The sequence below is a fragment of the Orycteropus afer genome, unplaced genomic scaffold, assembly GCF_000298275.1.
Source record: "Orycteropus afer afer isolate SDZICR_OR568_19922 unplaced genomic scaffold, OryAfe1.0 scaffold00079, whole genome shotgun sequence".
NCBI lineage: Eukaryota > Metazoa > Chordata > Mammalia > Tubulidentata > Orycteropodidae > Orycteropus > Orycteropus afer.
The window spans coordinates 9,314,856-9,335,017 of NW_006921666.1; the positions used below are offsets into that span (position 1 = coordinate 9,314,856).

General features: G+C 35.3%; 1 protein-coding gene across 1 annotated transcript in view; it reads left to right on the top strand.

Annotated features, from left to right (window-relative positions):
* Window positions 1-20,162, top strand: part of NUMB (NUMB endocytic adaptor protein) — a 95,310-nt gene that overhangs the window by 48,344 nt on the left and 26,804 nt on the right. Inside the window, exons 2-3 of the mRNA XM_007941388.2 lie at window positions 4,649-4,723; window positions 15,675-15,707. Of these exons, the coding sequence (XP_007939579.1) occupies window positions 4,649-4,723; window positions 15,675-15,707 (108 nt within the window). The remainder of the gene's footprint in view (window positions 1-4,648; window positions 4,724-15,674; window positions 15,708-20,162) is intronic.

Genomic DNA, 20,162 nt, shown 5'->3' on the forward strand with positions numbered 1-20,162 from the left:
CAAGAACAAAATGACAAAATAAATGAAAAATTAGAAATGATTCTAAATCTATAGATAGAAGTCCAGAAGATTAATACTAAATGGTCAGAAATAGATAACAAATTGTTGGGGCAACGGATTAGAATTGATGCAATGGAAGACAGAATTAATGAGATTGAAGACACATACCTGAAGACTTCTTTGGAAAGGGATCAATCAAAAAAAAAATGAACAAAACAAAATGAAGAAAGCCTAACGTTCATGTGGGATACCATCAAAAGGAATAACCTCCGTGTCATTGGAATTCCAAACAGGAAGGGAAAATGAAACCACTGAGAAAATTGTCCAAGATTTGTTGCAAGAGAACTTCCCTGATATGATGAAAGATGAGAATATATCCATTCAGGATGTACAACGAACCCTAAACAGGATAGACCCCAGAAGAAAATCACTGAGACATACCATCATCAAACCACCAAAACAAAGGACAAAGACAGAATCCTGAAAGCAGCATGGGAAAAATAAAAAGTTACTTACAAAGATCAGCCAGTAAGAATAAACTCTGATTTCTCAGCAGAAACCATGCAAGCGAGAAGGCAATGGGATGGTATATATAAAATGCTGAAAGAGAAAAATTTTCAACCAAGAATTATACCTGGCAAAATTATCCTTTAAATATGATGGTGAAATTAGGACATTTTCAGATAAGCAGAAACTAAGGGAACCTTATTAAAACCAGACCAACCTTACAAGAGATGTTAAAGGGAGTCCTTTGAACAGAGAACCAAAAATAGCAAATAACAACCGACCATCAGTACACAAGATGACATAACCTAGAAACCACAGCTGTGGACATATCCAAAGTAAAATAAGCTTATGAGGTTGTAAACAGGGAACCAGAGACATTAGCTGGCAAGTTAAGACAACTGCAAACCAAAAAGAGGGAAGATACTGTGTAGTTACAGAACTTCTAAATGGTGAGGAAGTCAAGAGATTTGCAAGATAGAATGGACTGTTCTAATCTTGGGGAGAAAATTATAAATCACAGGGTAACCTCCATGAAAAATGACAAAACTTCACATCACAGTAAAAAAGAGGATAAACACAAATATTCAGCAAATACTAAAACAACAGCAACAAAGGAAATGATAACATGATTCATAAACAAAATGAGCTCAGCACAGAATATAATATGGAGCAAAAAACCAGGGACACCATGAAAAAACACATAACAAAATGACAGCAATCAATCCATACTTGTCAATAATTACACTGAATGTTAATGGATTAAATGCACCACTCAGGAGACGGAGAGTTGTAGATTGGATAAGAAAACAAAAGTCATCAATATGCTGTCTACAAGAGACACACCTTAAAGACAAAGACAAAAACAGAATAAAAATCAAAGGTTGGAAACATATATCAAGCAATTGGCAACCGTGAAAGAGCAGGAGTGGCAATATTAATTTCTTATCAAATTGACTTTAAGACAAAAACCACCATACGAGACAAGGAAGGACATTATATAATGATTAAAGAATCAATTGAACATGACAATATAACTGTAATAAATATCTATGGACCCAATGAAAGAGCCCCAAAATACATAAATCAGATTTTAAGAGTTGAAAAGGCAAATAGATGACTCCACAGTCATAGTGGGAGATTTTTAATACACCACTTTCAATGAAAGATAGAACAACTGGAAAGAAGCTCAACAAAGATGCAGAAGAACTAAACAATACAACCCACCAACTTGACCTTATAGACATCTACAGAGCACTTCACCCAACAACAGCACAATATACATTCTTTTCCAGTGCACATGGAACATTTTCCATGATAGAGAATTTTTGTTTTCTTTATGATAAGGTATAATCCTTATCATAAAGGTGTAAGGATGTAGTCTTTGATCTTCTTCAGTAAGTGCTTCAAGTCCTCTTCTTTCAGCAAGCAAGGTTGTGTCATCTGCATATCACAGGTTGTTAATGATTCTTCCTCTAAGTACAATGCCATGTTCTTCTTCATATAGTCCAGCTTCTCAGATTATTTGTTCAGCATAGAGATTGTGTAAGTATGGTGAAAGGATACAACCATGTCACACACCTTTCCTGATTTTAAACCATGCAGTGTCCCATTGTTCTGCTTGAATGACTGCCTCTTGGTCTATGTACAGGCTCCTCATGAGCACAATGAAGTGCTCTGGAATTCCCATTCTTTACAGTGTTATCCATAGTGTGCTATGATACATGCAGTCAAATGCCTTTGTACAGTCAATAAAAACACAAGTAAATATCTTTCTGGTATTCTCTGCTTTCAGCCAGGATCCATCTGACGTCACTAATCTCCTTTGTTCCACATCCTCTTCTGAATCTAGCTTAAATTTCTGGCAAATTTCTGTCAACGTACTGCTACAACCATTTTTGAGTTATCTTCAGCAAAGTTTTACTTGTGTGTGTTATTAATGGTATTGTTTGATAATTTCTGCATTCTGTTGAATCACCTTTATTTGGAATGGGCACAAATATGGATCTCTTCCAGTCAATCGACCAAGTAGTTGTCTTCCATATTTCTTGGCATAAATGAATGAACACCTCCAACACTGCATCTGTTTGTTGAAACATCTCAATGGGTATTCCATCATTTCCTATAGCCTTGTTTTTTGTCAGTTCCTTCAGTGCAGCTTGGACTTCTTCCTTTAGTACCATCGGTTCTTAATCATGTGCTATCTACTGAAATGGTTGAACCTCAACCAGTTCTTTTTGGTATAACGACTTTGTGTATTCCTTCCATCTTCTTTTGATGCTTCCTGTATTGTCAATGTTTTACCCATAAAATCCTTCAGTATTGCAGCTCAAGGCTTGAATTTTTTCATCAGTTCTTTCAGCTTGAGAAACGCCAAGTGTGTTCTTCCCTTCTGATTTTCTAACTACTTCTTTTCACATTTCATTGTAATACTTTGCTTTGTCTTCTTGAGCTGCCCTTTAAAATCTTCTTTTCAGGTCTTTTTCTTTATCATTTCTTACATATGCTTTAGGTACTCTACTTTCTATAGCATGTTTCAGAGTGTCTTCTGACATCCATTTTGGTCATTTCTTTCTTCCCTTTTTAATGGCTTTTTGCTTTCTTCATGTATGATGTTCTTGATGTCATCCCACAACTCATCTGGTCTTCAGTCATTGGTGTTCAGTGCATCAAATCTATTTTCAGAGGTCTCTAAATTCAGGTGGGATATAATCAAGGTTGTATTTTGACTCTGGTGGACTTTCAAAATTTTTCTTCAGCTTCAGCTTGAACTTGCATATAAGTAATTGATGGTCTGTTCCACTAGCCTTGTTTTGACTGATGATGTTGAACTTCTTCAGTGCCTCCTTGGAGTTCCCTTTCCTGGTCTTCAAGTCAGAGCTACAGGTTTTTCCCAGAGTTCCTCTGGTTTCTGGCTGTGTTGGGTTCTAGCTGAGAGATATCAAAGAGGTTGTAGGGGAAAAAAAATCATTTCATTGATCCTTTGAATTCTTATGTTCTTCCCTGATTCATCTTCTACTGTTTACGTTTCAGAGACCTCAAATAACTCTTCCATACAATCTGTCCAGGTTTTATCATTTCATTCAGTGGGAGGGACAGAATGGAGTGTGTCTACTCCATCTTACCTGAAGATAGTGTCCTGAATTTGCTTTCAAAAGAGAGCACATCTAATAGGACACTCTGTGCTACCATCATTTCTTTTCCAACCCAGGAGTATGTCTATTCTAAGGTACAATTTAGGTCATATTACTGCCTCACAGTGTTGATTGTCTGTGGCCTCTAAGACCAATTGCAGACTCTTAAATTCAGCATTAAAATTCCCAGCTCTGTAGACCTCTGTTCAGGCAAATAGGAATATTTGTTGATATATAATTACACTATACCATACCTGTAACTTTGTTTATGTAATTCTGTCTCCCTAAAATAGTTCCCAGACTTTCCATTTTTGCCAATTGAAATTTTTTATTGAGTCTTTTAAAGCTCAGATGCACTATCTCCTTATTTTTTTTTTTCTAATTCTCTGCCCTGTTCTTTCGTTGTCCCCGTTAAAAGAGTTTATGATCCCTTCACCTTTTGAACAACTGTGTCATTTTTGTTTGTGCCTTTTTTAATGATATATTTATTCTGCTTTGTCTTAAAATTAGGCTTAGAAATATAGTAACTGTAGTTACTTAGCGTAGGCTATTATACTGTCATGGAAGGAAGACTGGGCAATCTAATTCCATAAAGATTTACTGCCTCAAAAACCCAAAAGAGGGTCTCTTTGAGTCAGAATCAACTCATTGGCAATGAGTTTGGTTTGGGTTTTTGATTATACTACCAGAGCCAAAGGAGCTCTGGTGGCATAGTGCCTAAGGCATTTGACTGTCAACCAGAAGGCTGGCAATCCAAACCCATCAGCCACTCCTTGGAAGGAAGATTGGGCAATCTACTTCCATAGTGATGCCACCTCGGAAAGAGCCATTAGAGCTCCTTCTGTAAAGATGACAGCCTTGGAAACCTTATGGGGCATTTCTGCTCTGTCCTAGAGTGTTACTATGAGTTAGAATCTAATTAACAGCAATGGATTTGGTTTGGTTTCTTACCCTATAGTAGCTACTCAGTAAACATAGAAATAGCCCTGACTTCTTTCTTCTTTCCACAGTACCTTGGCCATGTAGAAGTTGATGAATCAAGAGGAATGCACATCTGTGAAGATGCCGTAAAAAGATTGAAAGCTGTATGTATTTGATGGTTTTCCAGTGTTGATATATATGCTGTCAGTATTTCCTTAAAAGATTTTGCTCAGTAAATTTTAGTGATCTATCTAATTTGCTTTGTAAACTTTCACCCAAAACACTATAAAACATTACTTAAAAATAATTTCTTTGTGTGACCCAGTATCTGGTAAGAACAATATTTTTCCTAAGCCAAAAGTGTGGGCTCACCAATAAAGAACATGTTATACGGTCCATCCAAAGGCATAAATAACAAAAAAACAACCCCTTCAATTTAGGTCAAACATTATCCAAAAAGTACTTACTTTTGATTTGGAACCACACTGAACAAATGGTATGAAACCTGATAGAAGAATAATATTCTAAAGGATAAAACTGTACCAGTTGGTATCTTAACTTAACTGTGATAACTGGATTATAAACTACTGATTTTAAATCTCCCATAAGAGAAACACCTTTCCAGGAAGAAATAGAAGATAGAAGTATCTGTGTTAATAGCTGATGAGGTTTTAGATTTGGGGGGTGGGGTTGAGGAATATGACATTTTCATTATTATCATGACTCCTGCTTCCCAAGTACATTTAGCCCCAGTTTTTCTTCTCTTTGTTCCTCTAACTTAACAAACCCCGTTTCTACGGCTTTTTGCACAAACTCCAGCATACTTGAAATGGAGAGGCCTTTTCCAGGATAAATGATGTTTACTTTACCTGTCATCCATAGAACATACATTCCAGGCACATGCAATATACTACAATAGAGGCATTTAATAAAAGGAAATCATTCAGCATTCTTAAACGGTCAAATTATAGTGTTAATTCATATTTTAGATAGGTTTAAAGAATGTTCCATAGATTGTAAAAGCCTACTTCACAACCTTCCTTCTCTCCAATATGTGACCTTTTTCCTTCTTTGTTGCAAATGCTTTTAGCTTTGCTTATGCATGCCCTTGCTCCAAACAACATTAAATACTTGTTGCTTTGGGTTTGCTGGTATGGTGGGCTGCCACAAGATTGGCTGCTAATAACTGCTTTTTTTCAATTTGCTTAGTAAGCAAAACTTTTCTGCTTCTCAGTGCATTCTGTATAATCTCCTATCTGTAATTCCTCAATATAAGAGAAATCAAATGAAGGAAGCATTCAATCAGAGACAGGTGGATTTTATTTTGGAGCAAAAGCCTGAATCTGTTATAGAAGATAAAGGAAAAAAAAAAAAAAAAAATGACAAGATTGTAGTGTACAGAGAACTAAAAAACAAAAAACAAAAAAAAAAAGCTTTATACACATACGTATACATACATATATGCACATATATTCTGTGTCAGATATTAGATATTAGTCATTTAAATCTTTAAATGAGTGAAACACTTCCTATTATCTGTGTCTCAGATTAAGGGGATTTGTATTCAACGTATTATGGTACTCACTCTAACTCACTGCCCTCGAGTCAGATCCAACTCATAGCAACCCCTCCTTGGGTTTCTGAGGCAGTATCACTACAGAAGTAGATTGCTCAACCTTCCTTCCGAGGAGTGACTGGTGGGTTTGAACCACCAGCCTTCTGGTTAGCAGTCAGATGCCTTAGGCACTATGTCAGTAGAGCCTCCCGTATTATGGTACATGAAAGTATAATTTATAGACTTGCCTTGTCCACCTGAATATATTAATCGTGCTATACACAGCCTCACATATTTTATTTTTTTGATTACTAGTTCAAAATAGAATCATTTCATTAAACAAAAGATTGAATTTGTATTTCCAAGTTTATCTAAAAGAATAATAAAAAGATGAGTTTAGCTAAAAGTGTTAAAAAAGTAAGAGTATTGCAGTGACTTGCTCTGTTACTCATGAAAGATTATTTTGCAACATTATTATATCAATGACTAAGACAACAATCAGTGAACAGACTAGATAGACCTGAAATAAACCCTATATACATATAATAATATGTAACAAATAAAACATCACAAAAAGAATAGGAAGGCATGAATTATTGAACAAATTACATTGAAACTTCTAGAAGAAAAACAAGTTAAATCAGATTTTTATTGGACATTAGGTTTCTTAAAGGAGCTCTGGTGGTGCAATGGTCAAACCACTCAGCTGCCAACCAGAAGATCTGCATTCAGACCCCCAGCCACTCTGCAGGAGAAAGATGAGGCAGTCTGCTTCTGTAACAGCCCTGGAAACTATATGGGACTGTTCTACACTGTCCTTTAAGTTTGCTGTGAGCCAGAATCCACTCCATGGCAGTGGGTTTAGGTTTCTTTCAATAGTACAAGAAAACTGTCTATACAAAATCTTTGGTAAAAATGTATCAATTAATTGCTAAAGGTACTGTTTATTAAAATCTCATAACTTACTATTAAAAGGTGAGTGCAGAATTATTCTTTACAAAGTCTTTAAATTCAGAGTATTCCTAAATGTTCACTCTCTAAATAAAGAAAAACTAGGGGTGGTTTAAGTTTGTCCAGAAGAGAAATGATACTTAATTGTTTAACAAGGAGTTAATCCTTTTAACTGTCTAGTTTTAAAAATTTACCTTTACTATATTGTTGTTGTTGTGTGCCACGGAGTCAGACCTGACTCACAGCAACCCCTCCTTGGGTTTCTGAGGCAGTATCACTACGGAAGTAGATTGCCCAACCTTCCTTCCAAGGAGTGGTTGGTGGGTTTGAACCCTTCTGGTTAGCAGTCAAGTGCCTTAGGCATTGCACTACCAGAGCTCCTTTTCCTATATAGGAATATGTATTCATTGCATAAAACCCAAATGAGTAACAAAAAAATGCATAAATAAAATAAAATCTCATGCAATCCCAGAGATAACCACAATTAACTGTTCAATTTTAAAAGTAATATTTTAGTTGAGTAGATTTTTTGTTTTATTTTGTTAAGCCAAGAAGATTCCAAACTATAAGCACAATTATTTGAGGTGTAGGACCATTCATATAGTAAAATTCTATTGAGTTTTTATTTTCACCAGAAAGAGGAATCAAATTGCCATTAAAACAGTTAACTTATGCCCGGAACAGTGTCTAACACAGAGCAGTCACTCAAAAAAGACAGAAAGCATTGTGGGTCCTTCTCAGGATGTGGCCAGATTGAATCTCATAGTCATCATCATAACCATATCTTAATATTTTAAAGTTGATAAAATCCTTTTGTATATCTCTAAAGGTTCTCAGTTCTCTATGGCCTTTTTGACTAAAAAGATATTATATATATTTGATGATTGCTTTTCTGGACATACTTAAACTTTGAACTTTAAGAGAAAATTGACTATTTCTAGACTTTTTGTTCAAGAAGTTATTTAAAAGTTTTCATATAGAGAACAGACAAACCTTATCCAGGAAAGTTGGAGTAAATGTTATATATAATTTTGTATGGCAGATATCTTCTTCTTCTTTTTTTTTTTTAAATGAGATTGAATTATTGATAAATAAGGTCAATTTTCTGATTATTAAAATAAATACCCTTTCTATAATTATGCTTTCTATGCTGTACTAGGAAGCTTGCAGAAAGATGGGAGTCTTCAGGATGTTGTTCTTCTCAGATCATATTAGTCAATAAAAATTCATTAATTTTGTCTTCTTTTCACATTTTCACGGCACAGAAATTTCCAATTCTTTTTTTCTTCTGACCAAACATTCATCTAACAAACATACACTACCTTTTTTTTCTTTCTTTCTTTCTTTTTTAAAGGCCCTGTTATTACCTCTTTACCTAGTTCCTGAGTAGATGTGTTATATTCTTATCTTAACACTCAGAGCCAAGTATTTTCAGTAATAACTTGGATCCAAATCGGTCTGTGATGAGACTGGAGACTTGCAACCTGGCTGTGTCAGATGCTTTTCTTCTGCCAAATGCTGTGTCTCTGGGGTTTTTTGTTTAGTTTTGGTTTTTTGTTAATGATCATAAAGTTTCAAGTAAATAGAAGCAAATAATGTAAGCGTGCACAAACCTACAGAGTGTTGAAGAAGAAATAGCACAAATTTGAAACTAGTTTGAATGCTAATGTTTAAAAATTTAAAGAATTATGTAGCTCAGATGTACCAGTTAAGTAGCAAAACAAATATATTAGAGCTATTACCTCAGTGATCTTTGAACTAAAATTTTAGCGTTCTGGTGCCTTTTAATATGGAATTGAAAAAGCAGGATAATTTGTGAGTGATAGAGTTTTTTACCCCCTAAGAAGTCCCTTACGATTTAGAATTACTTAAACTTCTGTTGGAAGGTATCTACATACTTGATGATTATTTGCCACTCTCAAATGAAAAAATATAACTAAACAAAAGATTAGTGATTTAAAATATGCATTTCACTGGCTACCAATACCAGCCTTTCTGACCAGGGACACGATAGAAGGTCCTGGATAGAATGGAAGAAAAATATAGAACAAAACCCAAATTTCTTTAAAAGGCCAGACATACTGGACTGAAAGACGGTAGAGGATCCCCAAGACTATCTCCCTAAGATAACCTTTGAACATGAGATTGAAGTTCTTTCCACGGTCACCCTTCAGTCAAATAATACATTGGCTTACAAAACAAACAGTATCACCTGTAAATAGTGTGTGCCCTCAAACAATGAACTATATGAGACCCAGAGGTCAGTATTTACCCAAAAACAAAGGTGAGAAGGCAAAGAGGGAAAGGGAAGCTAGATCAATGGAAACAGAAACAGAATGGACATAATAAAAGAGCTGAAATGTTGTGAAAATTATAACCAATGTCATGGATTAATATGCATAAAAATTATTATAGGAGAGCCTAATTTGTTGTCTAAACTTTCACCTAAAATGCAATAAAATATGTTAAATAATAAAAATCTCTGCCTTGAGGGGGAAAAAAAGAAATAACTATTAAACTGAATCAAGTGAAGGGGAAAATATGCACTGCAGAACATAAATATATATTTTTTAAGTTTTAATTACTTTCTGTGCATAAACTTAGTTTCAGCTCATTTACATTGTGATATAATTTCACTGATTAGGTACATTGGAACTTAGATTTTATAGACTAAATGGTAGAAATGGCCATTGCCCATTTTTAGTGCCTTTGTAGCATAGTCTGTTTCAGGGTAAGGGCTAATGTCCTTTTTAAACCAATTTTGTATGTTAGGCTTTTGGTTATTTTGCTTGATTCTTGTCCAAGATGCCCTTCATTTTAAAAGGTCTTTTCTTCCCATTGTCTCTTAAATGTTTCTCCCTCTCTGTCTTGGTTTAGAGATTCATTATACTGTCAGTTCCTAATGGTTTTTTATTCACTATTTGATATATTTGTTTTAATATATGTTCTTGTTTTAGCAGGTAAAAGAATCATAATATAGTTCTTTTAAAAAGAACATTAATACTATTCTCTAATCTAATAACTGCCTATTTATGCATTTTGCATGTAAACTGTTTCATTGGCATCACAGATCTTTTGTAAAAATAGGGAAAAACTCCATGTGTAACAAGAGCTTTTCACAGAGCTAAATATTAACTGATCTCCTTCCTTCACCGCCCCAACCCTCAGGAATGATGAATCTCTTAACATTGGCTGCATTCTTGAAAGCTGATTGTTATTTAACTAACAAAACTAGGTCACCAAACTTGGCAGCAGAAATTAGTTTTATTGTGATAATTGCCCTAGATTATTTTATTATTTTTCCAGATTAAGTTCAAAATATTCTATGGATACATTTGATGCTGCTTATGATTTTCAAAACTTAGGGGAAAAGCAAACTTCTCAATGTTTGAGAGCATTGAATGAGTTTATAAATTATCTGAAAGAGTCAAATTGTAATACAGTATGTCTTTTTCTAGGAGCTCTGGTAGCATAGTGCCTAAGACACTTGACTGCTAACCAGAAGGCTTGTGGTTCAAATCCACCAGCCCTTCCTTGGAAGGAAGGTTGGGCAATCTATTTCCATAGTGATACTGCCTCAGAAACCCAAGGAGGGGTCGCTATGAGTCGGGTCCAACTCAACAGCACATAACAACGTCTTTTTCTAGAGATTGACCCAACATTAAAAACTGATGATAATAAAAAGTAAAGGCGTATACTTTGACCAAAGGTGGTGATGGTGGTTGTTGTGTGCCATTGAGTGGGACCCGACTCATTGCGACCCCTCGTTGGGTTTCTGAGGAGTGGCTGGTGTATTTGAACCACCAGCCTTCTGGTTAGCAGTCAGGTGCCTTAGGCACTATGCTACCAGAAAGAAATAAAACATTAAGCTAGCTTTGGTAAGTTAAAACCCATACACTTTACATAAGATCTTAAAATTTTAAGTGGTGGCCAGTTTTCATTTTTTGTATGCTTAAGAATTGGTGGTAGGACCACAGATAGTTATATTTCTCTTATTCAGGTAATATACATAAGATGATGATGATGTAGGTGCTGTCGAGTTGGCACAGACTCATAGTGACCTTACCAACAACAAAACAAAATACTGCCATGTTCTGGGCATCTTCTGAATCTTTGTCATGCTTGAGCCCATCGTTGCAGCCACTGTGTCATTCCATCTCATACAGGGTCTTCCCATTTTTCGTTGACACTCTACTTTTCCAAGCATAATATCCTCCAGGGAATGGTCCCTACTGACTGCATGACCAAAGTACATGAGGTGAAATCAGGCCATTCTCATTTCTAAGAAGCACTCTGGCTGTACTTCTAAGACAGATTTGTTCATTCTTCTGGCAGTCCATGATATTTTCAGTATTCTTCACCAATACCACAGTTGAAATGCATCAGTTCTTTATGGGTCATCCTTATTCATTATTCACCTTTCACATGCACATGAAGCTATTGAAAATACCATGGCTTGTGTCAGGTGCACCTTAGTCTTCAAAGTGACCTCTTTGCTCTTTAACAATTTAAAGAGCTGCTTTGCTGCAGATTTGCCAAGTGCAATATGTCATCTGATTTCTTGACTGCTTCTTCCATAGGTGTTGATTGTGGATCCAAGTAAAGTGAAATCCTTGACGACTTCAGTTTTTTCTCTGTTTCTCATGATGTTGCTTATTGGTCCATTTGTGAGGACTTTTGTTTTCTTTATGTTGAGGTGTAATCCATACTGAAGTCTGTCATCTTCGATCTTTATCAGTAAGTGCTTCAAGTCTTCTTCACTTTCCGCTAGGAAGGTTGTGTCAGCCACATATTGCATGCAGGTTGTTAATGTTTCCTCCAGTCCTGATGGCGTGTTGTTCTTTATATAGTCCAACTTCTTAGATTATTTGCTCAACATATAGATTGAATAAGTAAAGTGAAAAAAAATACAACCCTGACACACACTTTTCCTGATTTTAAACCATGCAGTAATCCCCTTGTTTTGTTTGAACGATAGCTTCTTGAGGTCTATGTACAGAATCCTCCTGGGCACAATTAAGTGTTCTGGAATTCCCTTTCTTCTCAATGTTATCCATAACATGTTACAATCCACACAGTCAAATGTCTGCATAGTCAATAAAACACAGCATCTTTCTGGTATTCTTTATTTTCAGCCAAGATCCATCTGACATCAGCAATGATATCCCTTGTTCCACATCTTTTTCTGAATCTGGCTTGAATTTCTGGCAGTTCCCTATTGCTGCAACTGTTTTTGAGTTATCCTCAGCAAAATTTTAGTTACATGTGATATTAATGATTTGTTTGATGATTTCCACATTCTGTTGAATCACCTTTCTTTGGAATAGGCACAAATATGGATCTCTTCAATCAGTTGGCCAGGTAGCTGTCTTCCATATTTCTTGTCATAAAAGAGTGAGTGCCTCCAGCACTGCATCTGTTTGTTGGAACATCTCAACAGATATTCCATCAACTCCTACAACCTTGTTTTTTGTCAATTCCTTCCGTTCAGCTTGGACTTCTTCCTTTAGTACCATCAGTTCTTGATTATATGCTACCTCCTGAAATGGTTGAAACTTGACCAGTTCTTTTTGGTATAATGACTCTGTGTATTCCTGTATTCCTTCCATCCTCTTTTGAAGCTTCCTGCATCGTTCAGTGTTTTGCCCATAGAATCCTTCAGCATTGCAACTCAAGGCTAATTTTTTCTTCAGTTCTCTCAGCTTGAGAAATGCCCAGCATGTTCTTCCCTTTTGGTTTTCTAACTCCAGTTCTTTTCACATTTCATTATAATACTTTACTTTGTTTTCTCAACCTGTTTTTTGAAATCTTCTGTTCAGCTTTCTTTTTAATCATTCCATCTATTCACTTTAGCAACTGTACTTTCAAGAGCAAGTTTCAGAGTGTCTTCTGACATCCACTTTTGTCTTTTCTTCCTTTCCTGTCTTTTTAATAACCATTTGCTTTGTTTTTATATGATGTCCTTGATATTATCCCATAACCTGTCTGGTTTTCGGTCACTGGTGTTCAGTGCATCAAATTACTGTTCAAATGGTCTCCAAATTCAGATAGGATATAATCAAGATTATATTCTTGCTCTCGTGAACTTGTTTTAATTTTCTTCAACTTCAGCTTGAACTTGCATATGAGCAGTTGATAGTCTTTTCCACAGTCAGCTACTGGTCTTGTTTTGACTGAAGATAGTGAGCTTCTCCATCACCTCTTTCCAGAGATACAGTCTGTTTGATTCCTGTGTATCCCATCTGGTGAGATCAATGTGTGTAGTCAGTATTTATGTTGTTTTAGAAAGTATTTGCCATGAATAAGTCATTGTTTTTGCATAATTCTATCATGCAGTCTCTGGTGACATTTCTTTCACCAAGGCCATAATTTCCAACTACCAATGCCACTTGTTTCCAACAAGCATTACTTGTTGCATTACTATCACTAGTGCATCTTGGTTGCAGGTTTGGTCAATTTCAGACTGAAGAAATTGATAAAACTCTATTTCTTCATCTTTGGCTTTAGTGGGTGGTATGTAAATTTGAATAACAGTAGTGTTAACCAGTCTTCTTTGTAGGCATATGAACATTATTCTATCACTGACAGTGTTGTACTTCAGCATAGATCTTGAATGTTCTTTTTGACTTAGAATGTGATGTGATTCCTCTTCGGTTTGTCTCTCCTAGCATGGTATACCATATGGCATGACTCAAAATGAGAAGAGACAGCTGCAAACATTCATTAATAGTCAAATTTGGTATGTGTAAAGTATGAATATAGGAAAACTGGAATTTGTCAAAAATTATATGGAATGCATAAAAATCACTGTCTCAGGCATTAGTGAGCTGAAGTGAACTGGTATTGGCCAGTTTGAACCAAAAATACATAAGATGTATGGTTATAAATGTCACTACAAGTTTCTGTATTTTAAAAATATAACATTTAAAAAGAAAACAAAACCCTATTCTTTAAATTTTAGTAGAGGGCCCTAGTCATGGTTTATTCTCAAATTTAATCTGTTTTCCCAGCTCCACTGTAAACGTTGACCCTCTCTTCTCTATAGATGATTTATTTTGTGTCTAGAATAGAACATACCTGTTATTTCCTCATGAGTGTTTTGAAATAACTCAGCTACAGGTATCCCCCACTTTTTGAAAGTTCACTTTATGCCACTTCACTTTTACAAAAGTCCTGCATTGTGGTGGTGTTGTTAGGTGCCATCAAGTCTCCTCCAGCTCATAGAGACCCTGTGTTCAAAAGAATGAAACACTGCCCAGTCATGTGCCAGCTTTATGATCCTTGCTATACCTGAGCCCACCGTTGCAGCCACTGTGTCAGTCCTTCCCATTGAGGGACTTCCCCTTTTTCGCTCACCCTCCACTTTTCCAAGCATGGTATCCTTCTCCAGAGAATGATTCCTTCTGACAGCATGACCAAAGTAGGTGAGACGAAGTTTGGCCATTCTCGCTGCCAAGGAGCATTCCAGCTACACTTCTTCCAGTACAGATTTGTGTTCTTCTGGCCATCCATGATGCTTTCAGTATTCTTCACCAAATTAGTACCTGTTTTTTGCTAATTGAAGGAAATTTGAAGAGGATTTTCACTTTTACCAAAACAAGTGAAAAGCAAAACTACCATTCAGCATTTGTTTTGCTGTTAAAGAGGCAGTATGCAACCTGAGCAGTGAGAATGGCATCACCAAGCTCTTTCTCTGGAAACTCCACTCAGCATTTCAGTATCAAGCTGCTGTGGCTTTGAACTGTGTCTGTGAAGGCTCTCTGTTAGTGTTATTTTAGGTTTTATGTGTGATTTGGTTGATTATTTTGAAGTCTGGAAGCGCTAAAAAATTTTTCCTGTATAAATTGATGATAATTGTTTCTTCACTTTACACCCTTTTGGCTTACGAAAGTTTTCATAGGAACACTCTACTTTCGGATAGTGGTTGGGGAGCCTGTAATTTTAATGTATGCAGACAGACACACATGCAAATTTATCTAATATGTGTAAATAGAAAGCTTCCCCTTAACTAGTATGGAGGATTCTATAAGTGATAACTTGAATTCAATAAGTAAAATGTGTGACAAATATCCTTGGTGCAAACTCATAATTAAAAGTTGCATATTGCTTTTTTAAAATGTGGTTGTGTAGTCAGTCTGAACGTGGACTGGCTTTTTAATTGATGATTTCCACAGTTGTTGACCACTGATTTTTAATGGAAATTTTCCATTTAACTATTCACTGTTTATTACTCAAAATTATGAAGTTTAAAGTGTAAACCTCACCAAACCAGAATGTCTTAATCTTTTTCTCTGCTGCCAAATTTGGATAATCTGTTTCAAAAGGGAATAGGAAATACTGAACTAATTAGTTGCTCTGCATGGATACAGAATCTGATCTCTTCTCACTCTTTCCATGGATTCTTAGGCCATACAGTGTATTCCCTTGCATTTTCATGCACCCTTTTTCCTCTGTCACTCCTGGTGTGGATAACTCTTTAAAAACCTCTCACTCCCTCCCCTTTCCTACTTTGCCCCTTCCCCAACTTCTGTATGTGCTTATTGGTGTGAAACCCTGGGACATTTAGCCTATACAATAATAGCACTCGACTTGTCCCCCTGTTCCTCCAGGAAAGGAAGTTCTTCAAAGGCTTCTTTGGAAAAGTAAGTTTGATGCCACATTTGTGCTTGCTTTATAAGGAGTTACACCCCTAGTATAGCAGTGATGTATTAAAAAGCAAAAGTACAGCTTTGATTTCTTTATAATACAGGAACTGATTTAACTGTATATGAAAATTAATTAATTGAAAAGTACCATCTCTGATATTAGCTGTGTGTCTGTTGATTCTAAAGCTGTTTATTGATTCCTAGGAAAGTCCAGTAAATGAATCAATTAGATTAAAAGAGTATTATCTCTACAGGACTAGATGTTAAAATAATTTGCATTTCATCTTACAAAACTCTGTTCATATTAACATTGTAGGTGAGTTTTTAACAAGTAGCTCTTACTTGGTGTCTAATTTTGACAGAGAAATGGGAAAAAATACTAAATTCAACTGAAAGGTAAATGTATACCAAACTTTGCAATCATTGCTATTACTTTAAAAAAAAAAAAAAAATCTAAGTTAAATTTCAGGTGAGGAAATTGAAAATATGTAAGTTTATCTTTGAAGATCCTACATAATTTTTAACCTGGGTTGCTAATTTAGTCTACCAAATATTTTTTGTATGTGAAATGTTGTTTATGTAGATGCTTGTCAGATAATTATTGTTTAATATTCATATCTCCTTAGAATTAAGAATATATACAGTGACTATCCACACAAATAAATATATTTCTAACATTTTTTGTATTCAAGCACCAGTATATCATCAGTTAGTTTTCAGCAGGGCTACAAAGTAATTTAGATCGACAGTATAAGGAAAACATTATCATTGCATAATGGTGTATAAATTACTACAAGTTTACATGAATATAAAATTTGCAATATTTCTCTTTTGGGTGGTTTTGTTATTTTGGAAATTTGTTTTAAAGAATAAGTATAGTTTCTATTTCTTTCTCAAGTATTTTAACTGTAATCATTCTTTACATTATCTTGTTCTAGGGTAGGTCACTATTACAGTTGTGGAAGAAAATTTTTGAAGGACTTGAATGGTTTAATTCAAATGGTTGCTGCCAATCTGAAATACAAATTCAAATAGTTTACACACACGTATTAAAATTTGAATAGCTATTTAAGTTTAAGATCAAATTAACAGATCTTTAGAACTTGGATTCCTTTTCTAGAAAAAGTTAATCTTGTGGACATTTACATTATTATAATTAGACACTGTAATTGTTAAAGAAACTTAAAATTGTTAAGGAAACTTTTTATGGAGTATTTATTCTTTGCCAAGTGGAATTTCTCAAAACAGTGTCATGGTACCACAATATTTATACAATTTTAATTATCTTCCAAGTGACCAGATTTTAATATGACTTCTTTCATTAAAACAGCCTTGTCTTTTCAGCCTAAATTGTAGAAAATACTCATTTGGCTTATAGAAAAAATATCTTAAAGTATAAGAAAAAAGTTGTAACAGTGTTATGTAACAAAGATAGCTCTAACTTTAAAATCATTCCTGAGGTAGATACGTTCATTGCTATCTATAATGGGGTCTTGGTGGACCTACAGTGTAGCTAAATTGGGTCACATTGTGCTTCTTAGCTGTTTTTACTGCCATTTTGCTGCATTATGAATTTATATGGCATGAGAAAAAAAAATTATGAATCACCTCACTTAATCCTTCCAATAACCCCGAAAATATTGTCATTTTCTTTGTTTTACGTCAAGGAAACATGTTTACAGAGGTTAAATTACGTGCCTGAATTTCCAGATATAACAAGTGATAGAAGCTAGAATTTGAACGTAGATCATCTGATTCCAAGCCCACAATCACAATCACTACCTTTACAAGTAAAGTTTAAAAGATTTAATTTTAAAAGGTACTAGTAAATAAGGACTTCCTTGAAACTCCCTTTTACTTTCCAGCTTTCTTTTAAAAGGTAGTGATTTGAGTTTTATTTCTAGTTAATTTACTTTTTTATTAGTTAAAGATTTAAAGGTTTGTCTTTTTTACTGGTTAAAACTAATATTTTGTTTATTTAGAGATACTTAAATCTAAGTACTGAGCTTGGCTCCCACAGGGTTTTCTTAAAAGACATTGCATGATCCCATAATGGCATCCAGGAACCAACATGAAAAAGAGAAATCTTTTCTTATGCCTTTGGAAAAATTCTTTTCATGGCAGGGCAATTTCATTCTAACATAACGTTTTTAAAATTAAAGTAAGTCATTTACAGTGTTTAAAGCAGTTGTTGTTATGTGCCCTTGAGTCGGACCCGACTCATAGCGACCCCTCCTTGGGTTTCTGAGGCAGTATCTATGAGTCGGGGCCGACTCGACAGCAAACAACAACAACAACAACAACATCACTGCGGAAGTAGATTGCCCCATCTTCCTTCGGAGGAGTGGCTGATGGGTTTGAACCACCAGCCTTCTGGTCAGCAGTCAAGTGCTTTAGGCACTACGCTACCAGAGCTCCCATTTAAAGCAGAGGGGAGGTAAAAAAAAAAAAAACATTACAATCTTACCAGAAATGTGGTTTTAAAGCAAAAACTTTAATTTGGAGCTTTAAAAATCTTTCAAGTTACTGTCATTCAGTTAACCTCCATATTAATCTTCAAGAAATAGCTAGGTGAAAAAGACTTGATTTGTTGAGTTTGCTAGGTTTGATGACAACTAAAATTGAAGAATCTCATAGAATAGTTTATGACAGGAATTTTTATCCAGTACAGTTCGTCATAAATTTGGGTGACTTTCTTAGGCTTTGTTTCATGTATGGCTATTGTTCCAGGATAAAGAGAACAGTAGTTACCAAAAAGCATTTCCAATGTACAGAGCTGATTTTTCTGTACATAAAAATAAACCATGTCCTTCGTTTCCATCAAACACTTTTGAATAAAAGTAGGAAGATGAAAGAATTATTAGCCATAATTCTGAAGGTGAAGCATGCCTAAGAGGACTGCTTTCTCTTTTACCTAAGCTGCTTACTGGTCCTGTCCACTCCATAGCTTCTTCATTCCCTGCATCACCAACTGATGGGTCATTGCTTCCAAGACTGTAGCAGTAGGGAATGGATAAATCTGGGTATGTAGCAGGTTTTATTAGACCACTGTAGTCTTAACAACATTATAAAAGAGAAGGGGGAAAAAATTGAGGACCCGGAATAACTTTTTGCAAACTAGCTATATTAAATTGCTCACTACCTTGGGAGAGCCAAGGATGTACCCACCTCTTTAGAGATTTATATGTGGTTCCTTAGTGAATTTGGCCATGCTGGGCAAATACTTTATTATCAAGTTACTACTTAACACTTAAAAAGGAATTTATAATTTTAATGTATTTGAGGAACCCCATGAACTAAGTAATCTGTATTTACATTTTGTGAGGTAACTAACTCAACATAGATATCAAATGTTCTTAGGCTACACTATTACATCTCTCTTTAAAGCCATGTACTTACTTGTATTTATAAAGAGCTTTATAGTTTATGATGTGCTTTGACCTACTTTCTAATTTGCTGCTCATAATGGCTCAGCAAGTTAGACAGGATAGTTCATGAACCTTCATTTTACAGATGAACAAGCCAAAGCTCAAAAGAAGTCACCCGGCTCTAAATGGCAGAGCCTACTCTGAAACCAAAGTTTTCTGAAACTTGGTGCAAGAGTTTTTTCATCTATTTCATGTTGCTGTTTTTCATTTAAAAATGTTGACCTCTGATTTCCTCAAGTATCCCTTAATGATAATGAATGGACAAGTGTCTAATGCAAAGGATACTAGACAATTCAAGAACCTGAAGACTTCCCACAATGCCCATGCATTGTATGGCCTGCACAGAGTTTACAAATTTGAGTTGCCAATATTTTAAAAATTGAGAGTTTTCATGTAAAAACTGTGATATCTCTATCTTTTGAGAATTAGAAGATCTGATCAAACGGCTTTCTGTGTGGCAACAGTGGCTTGAGCCGAGGAACAGCTGTCCCTTTTGGTTGCCTCTTCAACACAATCTCAACTATTCCTGTTATTCCTTACAATGAGCCTGCTTCACTCATTTTTTATCTGCCTTAACTCTGGGCATTTGAGTATGTGGCCTCCCTGAGCTATCATGTCATTTTGATCTACTATCTTGGTCTAACCAAATATTTCTAACTGTGTAAAAATCACCAAAAGTATTTTAATATCTATTCTAGTAGATCCTGTTAATATACTACCAAATATATTTTTTTCAGATGTTTATGTTTTTACAATTGTTACTTAGATGACATCATTAGAAATTACTGTTTTAGAAAATACGTGGTTGGAAAGTAGTAATGTGGGGTTATATTGTTTTCACCTAATTCTCAAGACTTAAAACATTTCATGATATTTATGACTTTACTCTTAAATCAGTATACCCACTTTTATACTCTGTTTTAGATTTCCCAATTTTTCATCTCTGTGACAAATCCACGGGAGCTCTGGTAGCGTAGTGCCTAAGGCACTCGACTGCTAACCAGAAGGCTGGTGGTTCAAACCC